The 25076-nt window shown below is 58.2% G+C and overlaps 1 protein-coding gene across 1 annotated transcript; it reads left to right on the top strand.

Moving 5' to 3' along the window:
• Positions 1–1997: 1997 nt before the first annotated feature.
• On the top strand, positions 1998–24149 carry ITGB3 (integrin subunit beta 3). The gene is made up of 15 exons (XM_063354622.1): positions 1998–2204; positions 7765–7850; positions 12130–12322; positions 14390–14642; positions 15137–15299; positions 15911–16072; positions 16231–16326; positions 16522–16611; positions 16996–17130; positions 17572–18001; positions 20060–20282; positions 20479–20579; positions 20704–20823; positions 21900–22066; positions 22817–24149. The coding sequence occupies exons 1-15, from the start codon at positions 2147–2149 to the stop codon at positions 22883–22885; spliced, it is 2346 nt and encodes a 781-aa protein (XP_063210692.1). The 5' UTR covers positions 1998–2146; the 3' UTR covers positions 22886–24149.
• Positions 24150–25076: the final 927 nt, after the last annotated feature.

The following is a 25076-nucleotide window of genomic DNA, read 5'->3' as shown; positions in this document are numbered from 1 at the left end:
AGCACCTTCTTGCAGTCGGCAGGGAAACTGAGTCCAAATGCGCTGATTTAAGTTCACGCCATCCCTGTCCTCAGGCAGGACGAGAGCTCAGGCAGGTGCAGGCAAGTCAAATACTTCATTTTGTGACTTTTCCCTTCTTCTTCAAAGTTTTTGCACCCTGCTGGAAGCAAGGGCTGGAGTTAATGTTAATGCTGGTTAATGCTGGGCGGGGATTTTCAGGACCATCCCCTGCTGGTTCAAGCAACCAGCTGCTTGGCAGGATGAGTCCCTCAAAGAAGAGGGGCCTGTGAGACCGATGGCAGGTCAGATCCGTGGGATGGGCAGAGCCAAGCAGGGCTCCCACATTTCTCTCCATAGAAATTTGGACAAATTCCTCCTCCCTTCCACGGGGCATCAGATGTGCTTGTGGGGGGGGTACAGGGACAGGCTGCCGCATGGCCAGAAAATCCTCCTGCAAAACAGGGAAAGGCCACACAAGCATTTTCAGGTAGGGGGAGAAGGACCTGTGCAGGAAAAGCAGGAATTTGGCTACCCTAAAACTGGCTAATGGGATCTGTGGTGCGAAACGGCTCCGGGATCTGGGGCAGGGCGAGATCTAGAGCCCCCCAGAAAGCAGGTTTGGGGTTTGTATTGATGTCCCAGCCAAGGTGCAGCCCTTTTGGACACTGCACGAGGGGTCCATGGGCTTCTCCTACTCTGTTTTACCAAATCCTCATTAGAAGTTTTGGAGAGGGAGCTGGATCCCAGGTGGAAAATGATCCCCCGCGGAGCGGAGCCCAGGCAGCCGCGGGAGGGCAGCAGCACCCCGCAGGGACTGGGCGGGGGGGCTCAGTGGGGAAGAAAAGGGGCATCAAACCTTCTTCTTTAAAAGCCAAGACAAGTCCCCAGCTCCTGAGGCAGGGTCCCCAGCTCCATCTCACCCTCGCAAGCACCATCGCCTCTCGTTGAAAGCCACATGGCTCCGGGGACGATGCCATTATCCCCACCTCTCCCAGTGTGGGGCTGCGGGTCTCGTACCGCCCCATGCCCATGGCCCCGCAGCTTTCGGCACCGCCAGGCTGCGGCTGCAGCACTCGGCACCCACACGAGCTCTTTTTCCGCTGCCTGGTGTTTCTGTGTGTCGGATCGTCTTGACCCAGGGCTGTGTCATTGCTGTCCCCAAGCCCTGTCACCTGTGGGAGAGAGCATCCCGGGGCTCCAGGGAAACAGCCCTTCTCTCCCTTCTGCCCCCCAGCCTCAGTGCCTCAGTTTCCTCTTCTCTGAGTAGGACCTCGGTATTGCAGGGGAACAAGAGGTTTATCACACCCTTTCGGGAGGCATCCACAAGCAGCTCCAGCATTTCAGCGGGGACAATTCCTGTGCAGATCTGACTCCCTGCACTTGCTCAATACCGGAGCAATTATTGAGGACACAGAGGGGAAAAAACAAGACAAGTGAGAAGAAAACCAGGCCGAAATTATCTGACCCAAACTTCCCTCCCTTTGCGATGTCCAGGTTTACACCCAAACTGCTGGTTTCACCGGGTCCAGTTCTTGGCTGGGTCTCACTCGGCTCCCAGCTCCGTTTCAGCCGAGATATTCCCATTTGCACCCGTGCTCTGGGGAAGGGAGCTGCGAAACCACACTTTCACACCCACGTGTATTTGCTCTGTTGGCCCCAAAATCCTTGAACTCAGAGGCAGCCCAGGCTCTGGCAGGTTTAAGACCCAGGCTGCCTCTCATGCAAGAGTTAATAAAAGGAGGGAGTGAGCAGGATTTTGTCAGGAATTAAAACCCAGGCGAAAGAGCCGATGGGAAAGAGCCTCTTACCAGCCCCAGGGCTGTAGGTCACCAGCGCTTCGTACTTGCTGCCGGGGGGGGTGGTTTATTAGGTCCTTGCCTGAGTTGTGAGAGAGGGAAAAAAAAAAAAAAAAAAAAAAGCCTGAGGAGCTACAGGCAGAGCGGGCGGGGGCACTCCTGACTCAAAACGGAGTGACGAGCCAGCGCCGTTTCCTCCGCCGGCCCCGCTCGCCCTGTGTGTCATACACCCAGACTCATGATTCATCTCCTGGACTGCTCAAAACCTCCGGCTGCCCCAGAGCTGCTCTCCATCGCTCACGGCGGGGCTGGTCCAAGCAGCCCCCCAGGTTCGGGGCTCGGAGAAGAAGATGGGAAAACTCTGCGTGGCTGCGGGGATCCTCGTGCTCTGCGCTGCTGGCGGCTGGGGTAGGTTTACAGCCTGTAGCCTTGTCGCTTGCTTAAAGCCAGGTCATTTAGTGGTTCTATTGCCTGTTATTTCCCCAGATCCCAGGACTTTCTGCATTCCCAGGGTCTGTGATTTCCTGGGAAAATCACTCGGAGCGGGAGGTGGCAGCCTGAAACCTGGGCAGAGTTCCCAAGTACAAAGCTCGGCTCAAGCTGGTTGGGCTTCGGCTGGGTCGGGGCCAGGAGGGTTTCTCAAAGATGTTACACGGTCAAGAGATGATTTGGTGCGTTATTCTCGCATCGGGTGCGGCAAGTTTACGTTCCCTACCTACGCCGCGTTTGGCTCCGGACACTGGTTTGTAATGGAAGGACTGGGGCGTGACTTGAGCTCCATCCTTCATAAACAGAAAATACGCTGGGGGAGTTTGCAGGGCAGGTAGTCCCTGTATCCCTGTCACTTTAAGGGCATGGGCTGTATTTATGTCAGCGTTGCTGTCCTGTGTTATTTTTTCTCATGCTACTTTGGTGCTTTTCTTTATAAACTCTGATTTCTGGCATCAGGTGATTTCAGGACCTAAAATACTTTGTATTTTAAAAAAAACCCACAAACTTCCAATGTCTGAAGCATGGAGAAGAAGCCTAGAAAAGCGTTATCTCCTCCCCAGGTGTGTTCCCGGGGCTCAAAGCGCATCTGGCAACTGCAAAATGCTGCAGTGCTTTCAGCTCCTGATTTATAAATCAGTCCCATTGTTTTCGAGGCCCCACTGGAGGAGGTTTGGGGCAACATTGTTCTGTCTAAAGAATTCCAGACTTTGTTGAATTTGCAGGAAGAGCCTGAGGCTCCGATCTCTGCCGGAGTGAGCTCTCATCAGTACAGAGCTCTCATCAGGACAGGACACAGGATAACCCCTGGAAGAGTTTGTGTTTCTAAAGCGGCAGTTTGGGGCCGTACAGGTGATTTCTCTGGTCCTGTGCATCGCTGCCTGTATTCAGCTGAGCTCCGTTTGGGGCATCCCCTCTCCGGGAAGATGCTGGCAGACAGGAAGAGGTTCAGGGAAAAGGCACAGCCCCAGGATGGCGTGGGCAGGAGATCAGCCAGAAAAACCCATATCCTTATCGCTTAGTCAAGCAGAAAGGCCAGAGAGTAAGTCAGTATGGTTTGTGTCTCCATCAAGTCTTCTAAAATATCTTTATCAAAGTTTTCTGTGCGCACATTCTTGCTTAAATTGGCAGAGAAGGGAAAAACAAAGTGTGTGGCTGGCTCACGCGGTCCGTAGAGGAGGTTATGTGGCGTGCAAGCTCGGGAACTGAGTAATTTTCTCCAGCCAGGGAAGGGTGATGCTCAGCCCCAGACGTCTGGGGTATTTCGAGTCCATCGTTTCACCTCACTCGGGGCCAGGGCTCTGCCCGGCCCCAGGCGGGTGGTTCCCGTACTACCCGTTTCCCTATATTTCGTGTGCTAAGATTTCTTTTGGGTTTTTTTTTTTTTTTAAAGCTCGAGCCTTTAGGATCAGATCGTTATGTGAGACCAGCTGCTTTCGCAGTGAAAAAATGCGGCTTTCGTACTTCGGTTTATTAGTTTTTTATGGCTGGAAAAACAAGCCTCAAAAATGAAAAAAGAAAAACCAAACAAACTGAAAAACGCCAGTTTTAAGTGTTTTAAAAAACGCTAGTTCAGGCTGTGCTGGGTTCTTGTTAACCTGCTCATGGCCAAGCAGTGTCTTGAGCCGGGGAAGCGCTGCTGGGCGCCCACAGGGCCAAAGCCTGAAGGGGCTCAAGCCGCAGCATCCTCCGCTCTCCTCCGCCTGTGCTTTTACTCCTACATCGCCCCAGCGTCCCCCCTTCCTCCCGCGAAGCCCTCCTGACACCGCACCCTGCGTCCAGCCAGGCAAATGCTGCTGGAAATGCCAAAATCGAGACATTTCCCCGCAGTGAGGGGGTGAGGCTGCCTGCTCCAAGCGGGACGAGCTGCGTGTTTGGCTGGTGATAACTCCCCTCTGTTAATCACTGCTGGCGCCCGGGGGAATTCGGCCCCTTTCCAGGGGGAAGGGACGGCCCTGCCCCATCCAGCCCTGGGTTAAGTGCAGCCAAGAATGGCTCCATAGGGTGCTGGAGGGTGGGGAAGGGTCCTCCATCCCCGGGCACATGGCTCAGTCATGGAGCAATTCATGGGGCTGCATCTGGGGCGAACACCCCGGGGCTGGGGCTTCAGGCAGCCCAAGGGGGCCGGTACCCACCTGTGGGGATGCCCTGGGCAAAGCCACCGCTGCCAGCAATGGCAAGGTGGCACAGTGTGACAGCAGACCCCAGGGCAGCCTCGGGCATGGCAGCACCCCTTCCGTAGGGACCCTCCATGCTGCAGCCCCGTCTAACCCCGTGTGCTGCTCCCCGGCCGTGGGGCTGCTGCTCTGCCCGGGCGGGACAGCCCGGCTCCTGGCCGTCGTGACAAAATCTGCCAGAAAATTGGGATTACATCTCCAGCATGGCGGGGGGGGCAGATCAAGGCCTCGCTGGGCTGTGGGGTGGTGGCAGGAGGGGAGCAGAGGAAACCACCAGTGCGGAAAGGCTGTGCGCAGGCAGGAGGTAATGCGTACCAGCTGCGGGGGAGCAGATGAGCCCTCCAGCCCAGAGGGACCATCCCGGGCCTCATTAGCCCCAAAGCTCAGGTTTCGTGGCATGCCCAGGCAAAGCGGAGGCAGCCGGGGGCTCGGCCGGCAGACAGGAGCTTGGAAATCCTCCACGTCGTGTTTCGGTGCAGCCGGGTCTGGCCAGGACCCGGCTGGTCCCCAAGGGCTGGGTTTACGCCAGCGGTTGCACGGGCAGAGCTGGTGGTTCTGGAGTCTCTGCGCAATCTCAAACCAGCAGAAATTCCGGTCCCATCACACGGCACCGCTCGGGTGGGGGCTGTAGCTGCATAGCGTGTGTTTCCCTACAACCTCACGCTGCACAGGGGAAACTGAGGCAGGCAGCAGCTGAGAGACCTGGCTCAAGTCGCAGGCGAAACCTTGTTTGGGATAGGATTTGGACCAGTGCATCTCACATCCCAGATGCTGCTGGGTCCTGTCCCCAGGCTGGGAGCAAGGCTGGGGCACCCATGGGTGGCAGGAGCTCCTACCAGTGGGGTGCTGGGTGTTGGGGCAGAGCCAGGTCGCTAAACCATCCTCCAGTGAGCTAAAACCCACCCCTGGGGGGGAAAACCCACACTGACATTAAATAGGAGTCTGGGCCAGGAGCGCTGCTGGTGGTACCGGTGCCATGACCCTGCCCCAGCCAGGGCCGCAGCCACCGCGGCTGCGAGTCAGCAGCTGGACGCGGTGGCTACGGGGAGAGACGTGAGAGCGGAAAGCAATGAAACTCCTGGCACGGGGCAAGCAACTACTTGGCACCTCTCCCCGCGTCCCCGACTGAGGGGCCGTGGTGCTGGTCCGGGTATCAAAGCATCGGGGCTCCCCAGGGACCTGCAGTTTTGGAAGCTGTTCCCATGTTCGAGCACATGGCCCTGGGGGTTGGCAGCTCTGAGAGTTTAATCCCGAGCACCTCAAAAGCCGCCGGGGCCGTCCCCATCCTCGAGGGCTGCCAGGGCAATGCCTCCCCTGCTGTCCCCAAGGGGCTGAGCCGCTGCCAGCCGTGCCAGAACCGGCTCCCAGCTGCACGGCACAGCGCAAATCCAAGGCATGGCACAGCGCAAATCCAGGGCACGTGCCCCGGCATTGAGCTGCAGCTGCCGGCGCTTGGCAAGGCACGAGGGATTTCACAGGGACGCCGGCAGGAGCAGCGTGAGAAGCAGGAGCCGGCGCTGTCGGTGCCACTGCTGCTTTCTGAGAGCCCTTTGCTTTGTCCCCGCCAAGCCCCGGCTCTCCAGACCTGTCCCCCCAAGGACGCAATAGTGCTGCTAACACATCGCTAAGTGTCCTCGGTGCAGAAAGCACTGGAGATCAACCCGTCGCTCTTTTGGGCAACGCTAAATTTAAAATCTTCCCCATCCTCACAGGCTGTAGCTGGGTATTTTGGTGTACGGCGAGAGCTCTGGGAGCGGATGCAACCCCAAAACTGGTGCTGAGCCAGGCAGTTGTTGGATTTTAGCGTTTAGTTTAGCCCTCCCCTGCGTGGGACGAGTGGGGAGTGGGGGTGTCAGAGGTCCAACGGGGCACACTGTCCCCAGTGCCCTGGGGCGCATCCCCAGGCAACCGTTAGCCTTCGGGACAGCCACAGCGTGTCCAGCTCAGCCTGTGACGCCAACCTTGTAGAGACACGCGCATCTGTGACACACTGCACACACGGCCGCCGTGCTCACACGCGCGCACACACACCCCCACACACCCCCCCACACACACCCCCCATGCACTCTCGCGCTCCCGGGCTGCGTGCCAGCGGGCACGAGCGCACAGTGGCGTCACGGTGGTTCTGCCCAAAGATCTGACGATATCGTTTCACCATTTCCTCTTTCTGCTCTGTGTTGCATTTCCTGCAGCTATAGAAAACGCTGCTTTTTCTGCCTGCGGCTGCCGGGGAGAGCCCTGAGCAGGGATGGGGGGACACAGGGCAAAGGGGAGACCCCAGGGCCCGCTGCTTTGTGCTGGCATCCCCCGGGCTCCCCGGGCTGTAGCGTTCCCCCAGCCGGGCAGGCACATGGCTACAGTCTGCTCTGCCCAGGGAATCCTAAAACTCTGCCAAGACACTCGTGTCCCAGAGGGAGGAAGAGCCGAGGGTGACGGCACCGCGGCCATGCCCCCAGCCGCTCGCTGCGTCGGCCATCGGCAGCGGGAACCGCAGAGCCGCAGGGTCCCGCCTGTGCCAGCAGAGCTCCTCCTGCCCCGGCGAGATCCGACACTGCCCCAAGGCCCCTGCGGGCATTTTGGGGCCCTTTAAGTCCCCACACAGACCCGCTGGCCTCTGACCATCAGGACTGGTGCCATTATGCATCTCCCAAAGTCCCCACTGCCACTTCCACCGACGGAGCCCAACCTTTGCCCAGGGCATCGTCACAAACTGCCACCAGCACCTTTGTGGACTCGTGCCCTTTCCCTCCCCTCCTTTCCCTGGGTTTGAACCCGAGCCAAGACCAGCCGCTGAGTTTAGCGTCTGCACAAGAAAGCACCGACCACCCTGGGTCGGGGAAGGTGGGAAGAGGTGGCAGTTCCCCAGCCGCTGGCAGGGCTGTGGGTACCACGCGGCACCCCTGGGAATTCACCCCGGCCCCCTCCCTCCTGCCCCAAAATGTCTGCAGGGAGGCACAAGGGGAGATGTGTGTCCCCACTGGCACTGGGGGCTTTGCTCCAATACGTGTGCAAGGTTGCAGGGATGGGGGGGACCCTTTAAGGAGCTGGCAGGTGGGAAACGATGCTCGGTGCTGAGCAGGATGAAGCCCAGCTGGTACCGGGCTGGGGAGGTGGTTATAAAAGGGGCAGGGAGACAGCACTCAGGTTTTGGGACTGGGGAAGGGTTAGAGCAGAGCCCTGGTGGGATGGGGGGAATGGGGCTGCCCCTGCTCCTGAAGCTGCTGGCTGAGCACTGAGACACTTCAGCACACGTAGGTTTTGGGCTCTGCAGGTTGTAACCGCTCTCTGTTTTGCTGTTTCAGGGGGTAACATCTGCACCACCCGCGGGGTGAACTCCTGCAAGCAGTGCCTGGCCGTGAGCCCCCTCTGCGCATGGTGCTCCGAGGCGGTAAGAGCTGGGGGAGACTGAGCAGGGCTGAAACGCGTCCCTGAGCGGGACAAGGGGGTGTGTAGGAAGGGACGAGCCTCTGGGCTGTGGGATGGGTGCTGGTCCCTGTGTTACAGCCACAAGCTTCGTCTCCATCTGTTCCCACCATGTCTAAACACATTCCTCGGCGGCATCTGGCTCTGACCACAGCCCGAGATGCACGTTACAGGGCTCGGGCTGTCCCTTCCTGCCTTGCTCTGAAAATCTGCCTCTTATCCCAGTGCCTACATCGAGCTGGCTGGGAAATGCTGATGTTTTCACTGGGAATTCGCTTTGTCTTTCAAAAAAAAAAAAAATGTACATTTGAAAACTTAGTTTACTTTTGGTTTGCTTCTTGAAACGCCATTGTAAAGCTCAGGCAAAGGGAGTTTAATTGCTGGAAGGGCTGGAAAGGGAAGGGGGCCTGGGGAGAGGAAGACAAAATACTGATTAGAAGTTAGAGGTTTAAAAGCCTTTTTTTTTTTTTTGGAAAGAAGTGGGAAGGAAGGCAGGGTGCCTGCTTTTGGTTACTGAGCTAACGAGAATGTGAGAGCTGAGCTGTGGCTTTACAATCACCCCGTTTGGGTGGGTGAGAGCCTGGAAGATCTGCCACGCTCCCCTCCAAAAATGCTGCCCTGGGGGTTAGTCCAGGAGGTTAAGAGGAGGGAGTTTCCCAACACCCCAGGGCAGAGACTGGGGAGGTGAGGCTGGGATGGGGAGAGGTGACGAAACCCTGAGAAACCTCTTTCAGGGCTTCGCAGCCAGGAACAGTTTCCCCTCTGGAAAGGCTTTTCTTGCTTTCTGCTTCTCCATCCCTGCTTCGTCCGGCTGTGCCCGTGGTGCCCACTGTGAGTGGGGAAAAAACCTGGGAAAAAGTCATCCAAGCTGGAAAATGCTGTCGGATGGTGCCTACATGGCCCGTTGCTTTGGGGTCAGTGCGTACCTGGAGGGGATGCCTCTGCTCGCTGTGCCCATCAGATACCGCCAGGATCTCGGCGTGAATAAAGATGCTCCTGCCCTGTCTTATCTCCCGCAAGGAGTGGCCGAACCGCACAGCGAGCGTGATAAGGGGCCTTGCTCCTTCCCAGCCACTGATCCTGGGCCGGGTTGGTGTCTTGACGCTGCGGTGGGGGCTGTGATGGGGATTTTTATCCTCCCAGATCAGCAAAGGTTTCCAAAAAAGGAAATATTTCCAGTGCTGCTCCGGGCTGTGCTCGTGGACAGACGTGACAAGCAGCGAGGGAGGCGTCCCGCTGCCAGCAGCCGGCCCCCGGAGAGCCGGGCTGTGCAAGCTCCGCTCAGCAACTCTGCCTCCGACATCTGGACCACATTGGCTTAATTTAGCAAATGAGGGGTTTTTTTCTGTGGGTTTGTTTAATTTCCCTGGGGTGGGGGAGGTCTGCACCCCCCGCTTTTTTTAAAGGGACAGTGCCCTTATTTGTGCTCCATCTGCTCCCACTGCAGCCCTCTCCCACCCACCCCGCCTTTCCAAGGAGCCAGGAGTTATCAGTGACTCCTGCTCCATCCTGGCTTTGGACAGGAGAAGGATTTCATTGTGGTTTCTTGTGATCACTGACCCCACCGAGCGCTGACACAGGGAAGAATTGAGTTTTATTTATTTTTCAGAAACCTTGACCGCTCTTACCAACAAAGTGCCCATCCGCTCACTTTTCCTTTTGGAAAAAGTCAGCCAAGCCCTAACACTAAGATGTGGCTCTAAAAATCTCTCACTTTGGAGATTATCATGATAAATCTTTCAGGGTCTCACCCACTCTGGCTCCCTTGGAGGAAAGGTGGAGGCAAGGCTGGACCAGGGTTTGATTTTTCGAGAAGCTGCTGGAAGGTTTTAGCTTAATCTGCAGAAGCATCTGTGCTTTGGGTCCTCCCGGGAGCTCTCCTGCAGAGAAGCTGATGCTGCATGTGGTTGCCTTCAAGATGAAAACGGAGATGCCCTGGGGTTGTGTGACTTCTTACAGCCTCCCCACTCCCCACCCAGCAGGGAGCTGGGGGATGGAGCTGGGGCAGACCCTGCCCTCGCTTATGGGCTTCAGAGGCAGCCGTCAGGGGATTAAATCATCCCGTTTCCCATCCTGGAAGGAGCCTGAGCAGATACTGAGCTGAAACCTCCTTCCCTGCAGCGGGACAGAGATGCCTGAAGGGGAGGTGGAGCTGGGGGAGCCTCTCAGGCAGGGGCTTGTGATAGCGGGGTGGGAACGGGCAGCCCGTGCTGTCAGGACTGTGCTGATGGGGAAGCGGGGTTTGCAGGGTGTGCGTCGGTGGACGAAGTCCCCGCGCTGCGAATTTGTCACCAGCGAGCCTGGGCTGCCCCCGGGTCACTCCTACCTGGGGCTGTGCCCAAGTTGCCACTGCCCTCCCCAGTAAGGCTGGCGGAGACCGGGGTTAAAAACAGACCGGGGGCTACGAGGGCCCCATAGCCAAATACCCCTTCGATGGCACAGTAACTTTTTCCTTTGCCTTTTGCAGTAGTTTTGTTGCTGGGGAGGCTCCTGTGAGTCCTGAGTCAATCGTAATATTTAGGGCTCAAGGGGAAAGATGCAGCCCTGGGGTTAAATAGCTTCTCCATGGGAATCTCGCAGCAGGAATGATGCTGCTAATCCCATAAGGTGCTACACGGCCTTTGAGGTCCTGGGAACTGCCCAGGATCTCCAGGTATCACCCAAGAGCCCAGCACCACAGTTAAAAACCTGCCTGCCCAGCCTGCTTTTCACCCGCATATTTTTCCAGTGATTTCCCTGCCTGGAACAGGAATGTACGTGATGATTGATGGGATCTGGACTAAACCAGGCACCTCTTTTCGCAGCCGGGAGCCCCGTGGGGCGAGCCTGTGGGGTGGGTGGGTGCGAGGGAGCTAATTTAGAGGGATGACTTGTCCTCTTCACCGACAGCGTGCTGTCCAGGCGGTGAGGGTGGGAGCGGGAGGCCGCCGGGGAGGAACACGCCTGCTGATGTATTTTCTGGCTATCGCCTGGCCACCGTTTCCAGAGGGCTGTGGGCCAGCCAGGGCCTCCTCACACCGTTGGCGTTTTTTCTACTTGTTTGCGTAAAACGCACAAATTTATTCCTGAGTTCAGCCAGCCTGAATGTAGGGGAGATGGTGTCTCAGATGGGCAACCTCCGCAGTGCTGGGAGGCTGCAGCGTTGGGATCCACATTCCTGGGAGCAGGGAGGGAGCTGAACCAGCCCCGCCAGGATCTGTGCCGCCTCCTTTTGCTGCAGGGAAAGGCTGAGCTGGTCATCTGCCGTTGGACTTTGACTGTACAAAGATCTGGGCTGGAGGAGGGAGATGGAGAAACCCTTTGGAGGGGAGGGCGGCTGCTGCCTGGCTGGGAACACGCGGCAGCAGATCCTGGCAGCGTTGGGCTGGGAAAGAAATTCTTCCCCTATTTGTCCTCATGAGAAACCCGAGCGCCGGGAGCCCTTCTGAATGTACCGCGATAAGGGCGAGGAGCCGGGAGCTTTCTAGGAAAGGAGGGACAGGCCCGGAGCCCCACCGTGACGCCACACTTTGTGCTTCCTGCCCCTGACGGGCACTTGACGGCTTCTCCCGCAGCCCCGTTGCCTTTTTGCTCTTTCATTCCTTTTTTGGTTCTCCTTTCTCCCGGCCGGCTCCATCCGGCAGGAAGCTGGAGAGCTGGAGATAAGCCTGACCCGTTCTCGGACAGGAACCGAGCACCACTCCACGTGATGGGCTCACCTGCCGCAGGGCTGTTCCTTGCTCGCAGTGAGATTTCAAAGGGCAAGTGTCAAGAAAATAGGGGGGAAAGGTGGCTCGTCCTTTGCCAAAGTTTAGAAAATAATTAAAAAAAAAAGTCCTAGACTCTGCCCCTCACCCCGAGCCTGCCGTGTTCACATCCCACCTCACCCTCTTCTAGCCATCCCACGCAGATGCGCTTTCCATTTAGCTTTGCCAAAAACCAAACCTGAGGCTCCAGCTAGGAGTCAGGAGGGGGGTTGGCAGGGATATATTATCCATCGCCCCTTCTTGGCAGGGGTTGCTGAGCTCCACTGGGGAGTGCAGCAGACCAAAACCTGCTCTGAGCCCCAGCAGGACTTGCTGATCCCATATCCACCTCCCTCGAGCAGGGACCACGTGCCCCAAAAAGCCTCTTACCCTGGTCTTGTGTTAGGTGTAATAAAGCAGGGGCTTTCTGGGGAAAAGGGGGGCCTTCCCTCCTCCTCCTGGCATAACCCTGAGAGTTCCTGGGGGGAGCTGGCTCCTGACTGTCTCCTCCTCCTGCAGGTTTTTGCGCAGTCGTCCCCTCGCTGTGACCTGCTCGCCAACCTCCTGCAAAATGGCTGCGGGCGCGACTACATCGAGTTCCCCACCAGCAGCGTGACCATCCTGGAGAACCGACCCCTCAGCGACAAGGGCTCGGGGGGCTCCACCACCACCCAGATGAGCCCCCAGAAAATACAGCTGAATCTGCGGCCAGGTAAGAGCCCCCAGACTGCCGCAGGAAGGGGAGATGCCGTGAGAATAACCCAAAGGGCTCAAGCTATGAGTGAGCCATCACTCTGCCTCGCTGGCCAAGGCTGTCTCGTGTCCATCGGGGGCAAGGTCACGCTGGCGGCTGCACTGAACCCTCCCAGAACATCCCTGGTGGGCAGCCAGGCTGTCTGCAAGCTGATTTCTGCTCTTCAGTGTCTTGGCTGAATCCCGTGTTATCCGAAGGGGCGGGATGGGGATGCGACTTCAACAACGCATGGGCTCGTTTTATAAAGCCATTTAGACTTTAGCTGCTGCTGCTGTACTCCGAACGCTTTGGTGGAAGTCAGCTCGTGTCTAACGAGCCGTAGAGCAGCTGGTGGGGTTGGGCTGCCAACAGGTCCCTGTAATTTCCCGGGCTTGTTTCAGCCAGGCAGGCTGGAGCCAATTAACTGTTATGGTCGTTTGCCAGCATCAAGGAATTTCAAGCGCTGCCAGGCAGGAGGCAAAACTAACAGGCACCGCTCACCCAAGGTCACGAAATGGGTTTGGGGAATGTGGAGTGAGTGGTGCCATCACCGTGCTCTGCCCCACACGTAGCGCCCCCCGGCTCCCCAGGCCATCCACCCATGGATGGCTCTTCCAGTCTCAGCAGGAATAATTTTGGTTCTTTGTGCTCATTAAAGCCCTGGGGCCAGATATCGGTGGCTGATAGCACGTGGCACGCTGGGCACATCCCTGGGCCTGGCCGAGAGGAGTCCTGACCCAACTGAATGACAGCAGTCTGAAGTGTCCCCATGCAATGGGGACATGCAGCTTCTAAGTGGCACTTGCTTTATTTAGGTCTGAAGATATTTGGCAGGAGGCAGGTAGGTGTGCTGCTCTGGAGAGGAACAGAGGCAGGACGCAGTGCTGTAAGTCCCTGTTCCTTGGAAGCAGCAGAAGACACCCCCAGCTTGGTATCCTCTCTGCCCAACCGAGAAGGCTTGACAGGAGTTATCAGCCTTGACTCGTGAATCAAGACAAAATGCTGAAGGGTATAAGTAGGACAGGTCACAGCCCATGTCCCACAAGCTCAGAGTCCTCACAGTTTTAGCTCAAGAAGGAGAAACAGATGCTTTCTGGGCACAAAATTGGGACCTCGACTATGTGGTGGTGCTCCAGCAATGCAGCTGGAGGGGGGATGGAGGACTTTGGGCTCTCATAGATTTTGAAACTTTCTCCATCCTGAAAGTTAGAACGTGACATGCAGATTTAGAAGGAAATATGAAAACAATAACAATTTAAGGTCAATTAAAGCTTTTTTCTTCAGCATTTGAGGTGTTCTGAGAAGGCTGGAGCTGTGCCCCAGCTTACATTTCACAAAGCTGTTTCAAAGAACAGCAAGAAAGAACCTTTGTCACTTTTAAAAGGCAGAAAGAAAAGGTCAACCCGAAGTGTTTTCCGCCTTTTTTTTTTTTTTTTTTGAAGTGCAAAAGTCATCGAAACTGGCCTGTTCCCCAGAAGGCTCTGTCTGAGGATGCTTTTGTTTCAATGGAAAACATTTCACAAAAAATTTCCCAGAAGAAGCTGGGAGGAGCTGAGAGGAGAGGGAAGGAACAGGGACGGGGGAGGCCCCAGGAGATGCTCAGAGTCCTTGGGAGCTCAGAGAAGTCCGAAGCAGCCATGCAGCCCCCTGGTAATCCCTGTAATCCCTGCTGCCCACACACTGGGTGTTTCACTCACTCCATTCAGCATGTGTTGGTCACACTGTTCATGCAGGACACCTTGGGGGTCAGGTCTGAGCCGGAGGGCTCTGCTCACGTCCTGGTAATGAGAGGTTTGGAGAACAGGAGCCATGAGCCACATTTGCCATCTCCAAGCGGCGCAGAGCATATCCCCTGTGCAAGCACCCTGCCCAAAGGGCTTTGCCCCTTTTCTGTCTGTTTAACTGTGATGTTCTCCTCCCAGCACCTCTAAACCATCTCCTTGGGTTCCTGCTGACCCCATAGGTTGACTTTCTCCCTAGTCCTGTGGTGAGCCCCCTTTGCTCCTCCCAGGAGATCTCTCACTCCACTGCCCTGTAACATTACAGATGACTCGCAGATCTTTCGCGTCCAAGTGCGTCAAGTGGAAGACTACCCTGTGGATATCTACTACCTGATGGACCTGTCCAACTCCATGAAGGACGATCTGAGGAACATCCAGAACCTGGGCACAAAGCTCGCTAGTGAGATGCGCAAGCTCACCAGCAACCTACGCATTGGCTTTGGGGCCTTTGTGGACAAGCCCATTTCCCCCTACATGTATATCTCTCCTCCACAAGCCATCACGAACCCTTGCTATGAGTAAGTCCCAGGCTGAGGGAGTCCTGTAAGAGCTGGAAGTTAATGGGACGTCACAGGAACGTGGCTGGAAATCCATACCAATGGATTTCAGTAGGGATTTGGGTGCCTGATTTTGGTCAGAGTTCAAACCTTGCTGCACTGCGTGTTCTGCTGGCACAGGGAGGAGGAGCAGGTCTAAACTAAAAGTATCAATGTGACTGGAAAGCTCTTAAGGGAACAAACAATTTTACACTATTTTTACAGGAGAGATGTTGAGGCTCAAAGAAAGTGACCTCTAAAAATCCCAGCAGGACTAAGGCTGGGAGCTGACCTGAGCCCAGCATCTCTAGAACATGTGATTGATTTTTTTAAAAGGTCCTTCACCAGCTCTTGGGATGGTTGGGTCCCTCCAACGCATCCTCGACAGGACCATGAGACGTGGGCTGGCTGCAGGGTGGGCATGGGAGCAGGATGAGCCCTCTGAGCCTCATGCCCTGACTTCTCTCCTCCCGCAGGATCGGGGAAACCTGCCTGCCCATGTTTGGCTACAAACACGTCCTGTCGCTCACGGACGAGGTGACCCGCTTCAATGAGGAAGTGCGGAAGCAGAGCGTCTCACGGAACCGCGATGCACCTGAGGGCGGCTTCGATGCCATCATCCAGGCCACCGTGTGCGACGTAAGGGGCAAGAAGGCCTGGCTGGGGCTGGGAGTGGGTCATGGGGCTGGGAGAGGGTCATCGGGCTGGGACTGGTGGGTTGGCAGAGACCACCCAACCCCACCAGGACAGGGCTGTAAGCCCTGTGGAGCTGCTGTGGGGCTCAGATCTGTGGGTGAACATTCAACTAGGACATTTCTAGACCACTAGGCAAGGCAAGAGGAGGACCCTTACGTGGTCCTGGGACAAGAGAGGAACAGAGCAGGTGCTTGGGAACTGATGATGATCCCACATCAGGCCAGATGGGACATCTTCTCCTGTGCCTGCACCTTGATTTTGCTGGAAATGGGAAGGGTTTCATGCCTCAGTCATTAGCCACCTTGATTAACACTCTAGCGAATTAAAACCTGCCTTTCACCTGTACAAGCAGCCCATGCCCACCTCCCAGGCTCCACAGCCCCCACACACCCATAGCACTTCCCTGGGAGAGCAATCACCCTCGGTTCCCTCTGCAGCGGCAGGTTGGTCCCTATGGCCAAGCCATGACCCGGGGTGGCGGCAGTGGGATGCTGGCACATAGGGCTGCCCTCGGCACATGCTGCCGCATGACTGGGAGCTGCCTTTCGCTGCAGGAGAAAATCGGCTGGAGGAACGATGCTTCCCACCTACTTGTCTTCACCACGGATGCCAAGACCCACATCGCGCTGGATGGCAGGCTGGCCGGCATCGTGCAGCCCAACGATGCCCAGTGCCACATTGATGAGGATAATTTCTACTCTGCCTCCACCACGCTGGTAAATCCTGACCCACACATGGGGCTGGGGAGCCCAGAGCTCCTGTTGAGGGTCTCCATGGGATGGGAAAGGTGGTCTGGGCCTGGTTGCAGAGCATAATGGGTACCAGCATAGTTGCGGGTATGTATTCCTAGAGTATAGTCTCTTCTCTTCCCCAGGACTATCCCTCTCTGGGCCTGATGACTCAGAAACTCTCACAGAAGAACATCAACTTGATCTTTGCTGTGACGGATACGGTTGTTGGTCTCTACCAGGTAACAGCTGCTGTGCAAAGCCACCTTCTTGGCCTGGCGGGTCCTGAGGAGCACCCTTTGCAGCTGACCATGGGTAGCTGGACATAGCTTGGTGGTCTCCTGACCTATCAAAGCTCCTTGGGAAGCTCCTGTGTGCCCAGACAGGGTTTGGCCCAGCCATGGCACAAGCAGACCACATTTATGATATTTCTCCAGAATTACAGTGAACTGATCCCAGGCACAACCGTGGGCACCTTGTCCAGAGACTCCAGCAATGTCCTGCAGCTCATAGTGGACTCCTATGGGGTGAGTGTGCAGTGTGATGGCCCCACAGCTCTCTGCCTCCCAAAAATAGCCACTGCTTCACACTGCAAGCAGCCCACACAGATTTGGCAGCTCCCCCAGCCCCGAGCATCCTCCCTGGACCAGCTGCAAGCACCTGCCTCCACCCACGCCTGCGGGGACCCCGGGGAAGGGAGATCACTGTGTTTCGCTGCCTGCTCCTTCCCATCCTCGAAGGCGTTTCCCTGTGGGGAATGACGTAGTCAAGCCCTGAGAAAGACTCGGGGCACTTGGCCGCTTTCCCATGTGTGTGGGAGCATCGCTGTGGTGCTCAGGGGGGCTCCTCCCCGGGCCTGAGCCCTGCCCAGCCTGTGCTGTCATCTTCATCGCTCCTCTCTCCTCCCTTAGAAAATCCGCTCCAAGGTGGAGCTGGAGGTGCGTGACCTCCCCGAAGAGCTGTCCCTGGCCTTCAATGCCACCTGCCTCAACGACGAGGTCATCCCCGGGCTCAAGTCTTGCATGGGGCTCAAGATCGGGGACACGGTGAGGATTCTGTGCATGGGGTTGGGTTTTCTCCACCTCTGTGTAGCAGCGCTGCCAGCTCGGCTGATGCTCTCCAACAGCGCCGTCCGCTTGCCCCACCACCTCCTGGGTGACACAGACCCTGTGTCACCATCTTTGCGGTGGAGAGAGGGGTCCAGCTGGGTGGGTGCAAGGAGGAAAATGCATTTTTGAGTCTGCTGGATGCACACTCTGTGGTCCTCTAACTCAGCCTGGCCTGCTGGCCACAGTGCGTGGGATTTAGCCTGGTTACTGTGGCAGGCAGGTGGCCTGACCCAAACCAGGCCTGGACAGCTTTGAAAAGCCCAAAGAGACCTGGTGGGTCCCATTTCTGGGCTCCTTAAGCTTGGGTGCGGACTGGAGTGGGTACCCCCATGTCGTGCTGGTGGTACTGCCGCCCCGACGCACCCCTCTGCCCTCCAGGTGAGCTTCAGCATCGAGGCCAAGGTACGGGGGTGCCCGCGGGAGCCGCAGAAATCCTTCACCATCAAACCCGTGGGCTTCAAGGACAGCCTGACGGTGGTGGTGGACTTCAACTGCGACTGCTCCTGCGAGAGCCAAGCCGAGGCCAACAGCTCGTCCTGCAGCCGAGGCAACGGCACGCTGGAGTGCGGCGTGTGCCGCTGCAACCCCGGGCGCCTGGGCTCGCACTGCGAGTGCTCGGAGGAGGAGTACAACCCCTCGCAGCAGGACAACTGCAGCCCCCGGCGGGACCAGCCCCTCTGCAGCCAGCGCGGCGAGTGCATTTGCGGGCAGTGCGTGTGCCACAGCAGCGACTTCGGGAAGGTGACGGGCAAGTACTGCGAGTGCGACGACTTCTCCTGCGTCCGCTTCAAGGGCCAGATGTGCTCGGGTGAGTGCTGGGCTTGGAGGGGAGGCAGCTCAGGGCATTTTCACGCCGACCAACCTCATGGACAAGGAGACACCGTCTATTTTGGGGCTTGTCCCATGCATTGTCCCCACCAGCTTGCTCAGCCGTGGTTCTCCCTGGACCAGCCCTAGGTCTGAAGCGATGCCAGGGAGAATTATTCCCCTTTTGGCAGCTTGTATCACCTTCTGTGCCCAAGAGCCGTGGCAGGGTGATGGGCTCTGAGGGTTAAAAGCAGACCTCGGTCCCTGCTTAGACTCAGGAGCCCCATGGGGGTGGCCAGTGGGCACCCCAGGGAACAGGGACCAGCCAGCCCCTGTTCAAATCGCAGCCCCCGACACACCAGAGGTATTGCTCTGAAGGAGGAAAGCACGGGGTGGAGGGAGAGGGGTGGGGAGAGGCAATTTTTATCCTCCCCCCAGTTCTTGAAGACTCCCCATTGGCAAAAGCAGTTGGGGAAGCAAATCCTCCCACCTCGCTGGTATTACGGCATCGGCCCTCCTGAATATTTATCTCTTCCATGTGCTACCAGACCCCCCACTCCAGCCCCGGCTGCAGTACTGGCGAGAGAGGGGAGGTCCTTGGATACTTCCCCCATGCCAGTAACCGGGGAAGGAGCCCCTCTCTGCAAAACACCCACCCCAAGAGCAGTTTCACATGTCCTGATGTGCCGGGGCCGCTTCCCTATTGGAAACCCCCATCTAGGGTTTATCCCACCCACGTCTCCGGTAAGCACTGGAGCCCAGGCAAGGTGGCTGCTAACACAGTGCCAAAAAAGCCACCGCTTTCGTGCTGCAAGGCCAAAACTCCCCAGGAAAACGTCAGGGGCCAAAGCTGGTCCCATTCTGCTGGAGCCCAGCGCGGGCGAGATGAAACCTGTTGGACAGATAACACTTGGTTCCTGCTCCCCACTGTCCCCAAATTGGTTTTGGGACCCCCCCACCTGCCCCCCAGCCCAACTTCATGGCTCACGGCTGAGTCTGCGCTGCTGGGATTGATCCCTTATCTTAACAGCCTGCTGATAACAGAGGTGGAAACTGAAGGTTTTCCCCCCACACCCGGAACAGTCAGTGCCCTTGGGGAGCCGGACGCCCATCCCTGCTCCCGCTGCCTGTTTGCACAAGGGCTGCCAGGTTTGAAGGGTGATAAGGAAGCGCTGCCCCCATCCTGGGCAAGCTGTTAATTAACCCGATCTGTCTGACCCTGTTGGCATCCATCCCATCCCTTGAGCCACTTCTCCCCAGCCTCCCCGTCTGTTTCCATGCCTTGTCACCCAGCGCGGCGCTATTTTTCCTGTGACTCAGCCCCAGTTCCTCATTAACGGGGTTACACATCTATTTCTCATGCCGGTGCCCCAGAGGCCATGGCGGGGACGGTGCCCGGCCGATCCCCCGCCGGGAGCAGTGTTCCCAACCTACCCCGCTGCGCTCGGGGCTTGGGACGGGTTGGTGTGTGCCGGCTCCGCGGCATTTCCACCGCTCACCGTGGCTTGTCTTTGAGCTGAAATCAAACCGCAATCCAAACAGCCCGGGCTTTGGCAGGATTTGAGCACGTCTGTCTGTCTGTCTGTCTGATTAAACCAGTCTCAGCGAGTGCGCAGAGCTGGTCCAGCTTTTCCCAGCAGTCGGCTTCCCCTGCCTGGTCTGGGACTGGGAAACGAGTGGGATTTGGTGGGGTTTGACCAGATGTCCTGAATCAATCTGAAATTATAAGGCAAAGCTTGACTAGCTCAGAGACAGATCTGATTATCTCCAGCTGCTGCTGCTGCCAACCTGCCAGAGCTGGGGCAGCTCAGCCTGAAACTTGGCATTTTTTTCCAGTTTGGGTGGAATAAGGGTGTTGGGGACATGGCAAAGGTCAAGGTTTGATGTGAGCTGCTGTCTGTCCCACCCCAGGGATGGTTGTCCTGGGAGGCTGGTCTGCCTTGCCGTGCCCACAGAGGTGGAGCTGCCACTGTGGGTACATGGATATCCCACATGGGTGATTGCTAATGGGATCTATGGGGACACTTGAGGGTCCTGATGCCCTCTGGGTTGTCCCCAGGCCATGGAAAGTGCAGCTGCGGGGACTGTCTGTGCGACTCAGACTGGACCGGCGACTACTGCAACTGCACCACCCGCACCGACACCTGCATGTCCAGCAACGGGCTGGTGTGCAGCGGCCACGGCTCCTGCGTCTGCGGCAAGTGTGACTGCACCCAGCCCGGCTCCTACGGCGACACCTGCGAGAAATGTCCCACGTGCCCGGACGCCTGCACCATCAAAAAGTGAGAGAGGGCAGAGAGGTGGGAGACGGGCCGTACCCCACTGGGGAGCCCGCAGTGGTGCCGGCCGGAGCTCTCACCGGCTGCAGCCCGGTTGGGTTGGGATTGCAGCTATTTCCGCAGCCTGAGATGAAGAAGTGTGACGGTTTCCCCGGGGAGAGCATGGAGGAGCTCACAGTACCTCCTTCCTCTTCCTCAGGGAGTGCGTGGAGTGCAAGAAGTTTGAGCGGGGAGCGCTGGTGGAGCAGCAGTCCTGCAGCCGCATGTGCCGCGACGAAATCGAGACGGTGCAGGAACTGGGTAAGAGAGGAGACCCAAACCCCTGCCCTAAAGCGTGGCAATCTGGCAGGGTGCGTATGCCGCCCGCTTTCCCTCCGCGTGTGCATCCCCTGGCACGGGGGGCTCTGAGCCTTCGCTCTGGCAGGCGACAGGGGCAAGGACGCCGTCAACTGCACCTACAAGGACGAGGATGACTGCGTGGTGCGGTTCCAGTACTATGAGGACTCCAGCGGCAAGTCCATCCTTTACGTTATCGAGGAGCCTGGTAAGATCCGTCCGCTGTGGTCACACGGGAGGGGGTGCAGAGCATGCCGTGCTGGGTTTCTGTGCTAAATGGGGGGATTTTTTGAGTCCCCTTTGAGCCTCCCACCCCAGCCAGGCTCACGGGACACGGTGGTCGGGGGCTGAGAGGGGTTAAAATGCTGCTTTGTTCCCTGCTCGGTGCCACTGGGGCTGAAATTTCCTGCCTCTGTCTCACATTTCCACACTTTGCTCGGTTATTTTACCCCCTCATTGAGGCCAAGAATGGGGGCTCAACCTTGCCACCGCCCTGATCCTGCTTCTGACTCCATGGGTGTGATTTTTCTCAAGATGCCATTAAGAGCTGCTGCCTCCCATCAGCCTGGTGGGAGCGATGCTGGGCTGAGATACGGCAGCCCCCCCAGCCACGCGGAGCAGCTCCGGGGTCTCCGCTGACCTCGGGGTCTGTTTTCCAGCTGAGCTGGGGACTGTGTGGCCGCAGATCTTTCAAAAGCTGTCCCGAAGGCAGCTGCCAGCCATCAGCAGGGCAGCAGCCCGCCCTCCCTGGCCCTCGTACCCGGGGAGAAGAGGCAGGCGAGGGCCGGGGGGGCTGCAGAGCCCCGGCAGCGTGTGGGGGGAGCTGGGTGGGTGCTGGGGTTTGTACCGGATCTCGCCGCCCCGGTTTGTGGGTGCAGCGGTGATGCACAGCCGGAGGGCGGGGGCGGTGTGGGGTGTCAGCCCTGGCTGGTGGTTTGGGGATGAACTTCCGGCAGCCCAAGGACCTGGTCTCCAGTGTCATCCCCCAGCGCGGGTGGGACCTGTGATGCCCCTGACCTGGGCTGCTCCAGACTTGGGTGCAGACCCCCATCCTATAGACAGGAGCTTGAGGGTCTCGGCACGTGCACCTCATGGATGGGATCCTCCTTTTTAGAGCCTGCTGCGCTCAAGGGTGGAGGCTCCTGCTCCCTGCCAGGGGAGGATGAAGCCCTCCTGAGACCGGAGGAGCCCCATGTACCCATGGCCAGGCAGCCCCAGAGCTGGTTTTAATTGCCCCGGGGGTGCTGAGGCCCCCCCCCAACTCTGCCCTCCTCCCTCTGCCAGACTGCCCGAAGGGGCCGGACATCCTGGTGGTCCTGCTGTCAGTGACGGGTGCCATCCTGCTCATCGGCCTCGCCGCCCTGCTCATCTGGAAGCTCCTCATCACCATCCATGACCGTCGAGAGTTCGCCCGCTTCGAGGAGGAGAAGGCCAGGGCCAAGTGGGACACGGTGAGGGCCAGAGGGTCAGGTGTGCCGGGCAGGAGTCCCTGAAGCCTGCAGCCCCTGGGTTGAGTGGATCCAGATCCCAGTGTTCCCAGCACGAGAGTCCAGTTGCTGTCTGTGGTCTCGGGACACGGTCCTTAGGGACCAGCGTGCCTCATCCCTCTCTGAAGCACGGCACAGTGTCACAGGCCGGACTCGGAGTGACACTGCCAGCCTGGACACCCCTTCCCGGAGCCCGCGGTGGTCACAGGGGATGCGCACAGGCGATAGCGGATATCCCAGATGCTTTTCCCACCTCCAGCGTATCCCAAGCACTTGTCACCAGCGTGACCCTCTTACTCACTGCCCACACCAGTGTTTCCATCCCATGAGTGAGGTGGAAGGTCCCTCCTGCCACGGGATGCTGGAAGGGCTGAGGCACCTGGAGCACGAGGGAGGGGGCAGGGATGGTACTGGAGCCTGTCCCCCACCTCTCCTCCACCTCCCTGAGGGAGGGGATGGGGTGGGGTGGCTCTTTCAGGAGGCCGCTCTGCTCCTGAGCTCCTGCTGCCTTTCCTCTCCTCCACAGCAGCTTTTTCCTGCTCTCCCCCGTGAAACCTCAGGGGGAGCCATTAAAGTGGGCAGCCAAAGGCTTGAGCGGAGACATGGATCCACCACTCAATGGTGAAATGGTGCCTCAGTTTCCCCAGCTGTAAAGTAGAGCAAATGCTGATGCCAAGCACAAAGTGACGATGCTCTTTTTCCTCCTTCTTCCAGGGCCACAACCCTTTATACAAAGAAGCTACGTCTACCTTCACCAACATCACGTACCGCGGGAACATGTAAGGATGCCGCATCCAGCGCTGGCCGTGGGATCAGCCAAGGATCAAGGATCTGTGGGATCTTCTGGAGTCTGGTTTACAGAAGAGCCTGTGTGTGTGTCTGCGTGTCTGAGTGTGTCTGAGCGTAATTTAACAATCCCTCCAAGGCCCTGTTGTCCGTCACCCCGCTGTAACTGCAGGGATGTGCTTTCCACAGCAAACCTCTCGTCCTTACCTCGGCGGGTCGCCTCGCGGGAGCCGGCGGCCCCTCCATACACTGAACGCAGAGAAATGGGACTTTCTCTGCCTGGCGAGTCTGTGAACTTGTTAGGTGCTCATCGGGCCACGGCGATTTCAGGAGCGGCTGCTCCAACCAAAGGCTGAGCCGTGCTTTCCTCCGTGGCCCGTGCTGGCGAAGCTCTGCCCGCTCCCAGAGTCCCCTCGTGCACTGGACAGACGCGGCCCCCCTGGGTACGGGAGCCATCTCCATGGGGGACAGGGCAGCTACCCTCGCTGCCAGCCCACAGAAGCCACCGCACGGCTTTGCGGGTTGAGGATATACCGCTCAAACAACCTGGCATCCCCCAGCTTCTCGCAGCCACGTGTTTCTGGTACTGCTAGGGCCTGGGACAGTGAAAAGCAAATGCCCCGGCCTCGCAGTGCCCTTCCTCCTTCCCTCCACATGCAGTTTGCACCACTGGCCAACTCTATGTAGCATCAGCTGCGCTGGGCCCAGCTGCAGCCTGGTTCAGCCCCATGACGGTGCTGAGTTCCCCATGTCCCCCTCCACCACCACTACGCCACGAAGCACGTGGATGGGTGGGCAGCAGCCTGGGGAGGGTGGTGATGCCCGTTACCCCTCGAGCCTGGCCCCCTCTCTCCCTTTTCTGTGCTTTTTGGGGCTGCGTTACTGCACCCCGCTCTATTTTCTGTGTAGCTCAGGGTTCTAGAAGAGCAGGCAGGGTTCAGGCCACATCCTGCTGCCTGTGGTTTGGGTGACCCTTGTGGGAAAACCAAAAAAAAATAAAAAAGTCCTAGTAGCAGAGTTTGGCTGTAACGGTGCTGCTGCCTGGTCCATGCCCTGGCCAGAGCATGTTGGCTCTATTCCCTTCGCTCACACCAAAAAGCAGCAGCGACCTTGTGCCTGGTGTGGGACTGGCCCTGACAGCCCCAGCAGTGTGTTGGCTGGGCTGGTGGTGGCCATATGTCCCCATTCCCTAGCTGGCCTGTCCCCAGCAGCCGGGGGATGGGGGCAGGGGCTGGCTGCAGGCAGCTGATGGGAGCTGGGGCTGAGCCCCGGAGCAGGGAGGTGGGTGGGCAGCAGCAGAGCGGCAGCGATTCACACCACGAAAATGAAAATAAAGAAACCTTGAACTACTAACAGTGTCGGTGTCCACGCCAGCTGTCTGTGCCCAGGCTTTCCCCCCCTTCATGGGCACCCCCTGGCACCTCAGCGTGACTCGGGGAGCTGGTCTGGACGGGGGAGCCAGTGCAAGCAGGGCTGTGGACCCCCATGGGGGTCTCTGCTCTGTTACTGGTGCCCTCCTGGGGGTGGGTAACGCACCTGGGGACACAGACCATGGTACTCCTGGCAGCCACCTGCTTCTTTGCAAGTGGGGCGACCCCCAGCAGCCCTCCATCCTGCTCCACAGGTCCCTGTGAGCCCCCCGCTCCACCGGAGAAGCCCTCGGAGGAGGGGAGCGGGGCTGGGACAGCTGCAGGACCATCCTGGGGGGGCCTGGGGGCTGGGCTGGGGGTGAAGATGCTAAACATGGGAGCAGGGTCCTGCCGGTGCCCCCAGCTCGGAGCACCCAGCCCATGCTCAGCACCGCATCGCACAGGGCTGCAGGGACACCCAGTGGCCACCTTCCCAAGCAGCATTTTGGGACCACAGAACGTGACAGAAAAAAACTCTTTGCCTGTCTCTCCAACACCCTCGATGCACTCCCTGGGCCATGGGGTGCCCCCAGCCCATGCAGTGGGTCCAGGCACCTGGGCCAACACTCAGTGTCCCCAGCTGCACCTGGTGGGGCTCAGGGTGGGTGTCAACAACACCCAAGAGAGCTCCAGGGTGGGGTTGGGTTGGGCTCAGCTGGGTTTGGCCCCAGGAGGGTCATTTCAGCTGCAGGGTTGGCCAATGGGAAGGTAAAGAGGAGCCCAGGGAAGAGCCTGGATGCCACACAAAGGACCAGGATGAGCCCCCCAGGCTGGCTGGG

The sequence above is a fragment of the Chroicocephalus ridibundus genome, chromosome 17 (assembly GCF_963924245.1).
Source record: "Chroicocephalus ridibundus chromosome 17, bChrRid1.1, whole genome shotgun sequence".
Classification (NCBI taxonomy): domain Eukaryota; kingdom Metazoa; phylum Chordata; class Aves; order Charadriiformes; family Laridae; genus Chroicocephalus; species Chroicocephalus ridibundus.
The sequence above is the reverse complement of the archived record's forward strand: the minus strand, read 5'-3'. Positions and strand labels throughout refer to the sequence as shown.

Bases quoted from the DNA above. Each gene is read 5' to 3' on its own strand.
- ITGB3 (XM_063354622.1), top strand. From the start codon at position 2,147: ATGGGAAAACTCTGCGTGGCTGCGGGGATCCTCGTGCTCTGCGCTGCT. The intron at 7,851-12,129 runs GTAAGAGCTGGG...CTCCTCCTGCAG, and splicing joins GCGCATGGTGCTCCGAGGCG to GTTTTTGCGCAGTCGTCCCC. The intron at 16,073-16,230 runs GTAAATCCTGAC...TCTCTTCCCCAG, and splicing joins ACTCTGCCTCCACCACGCTG to GACTATCCCTCTCTGGGCCT.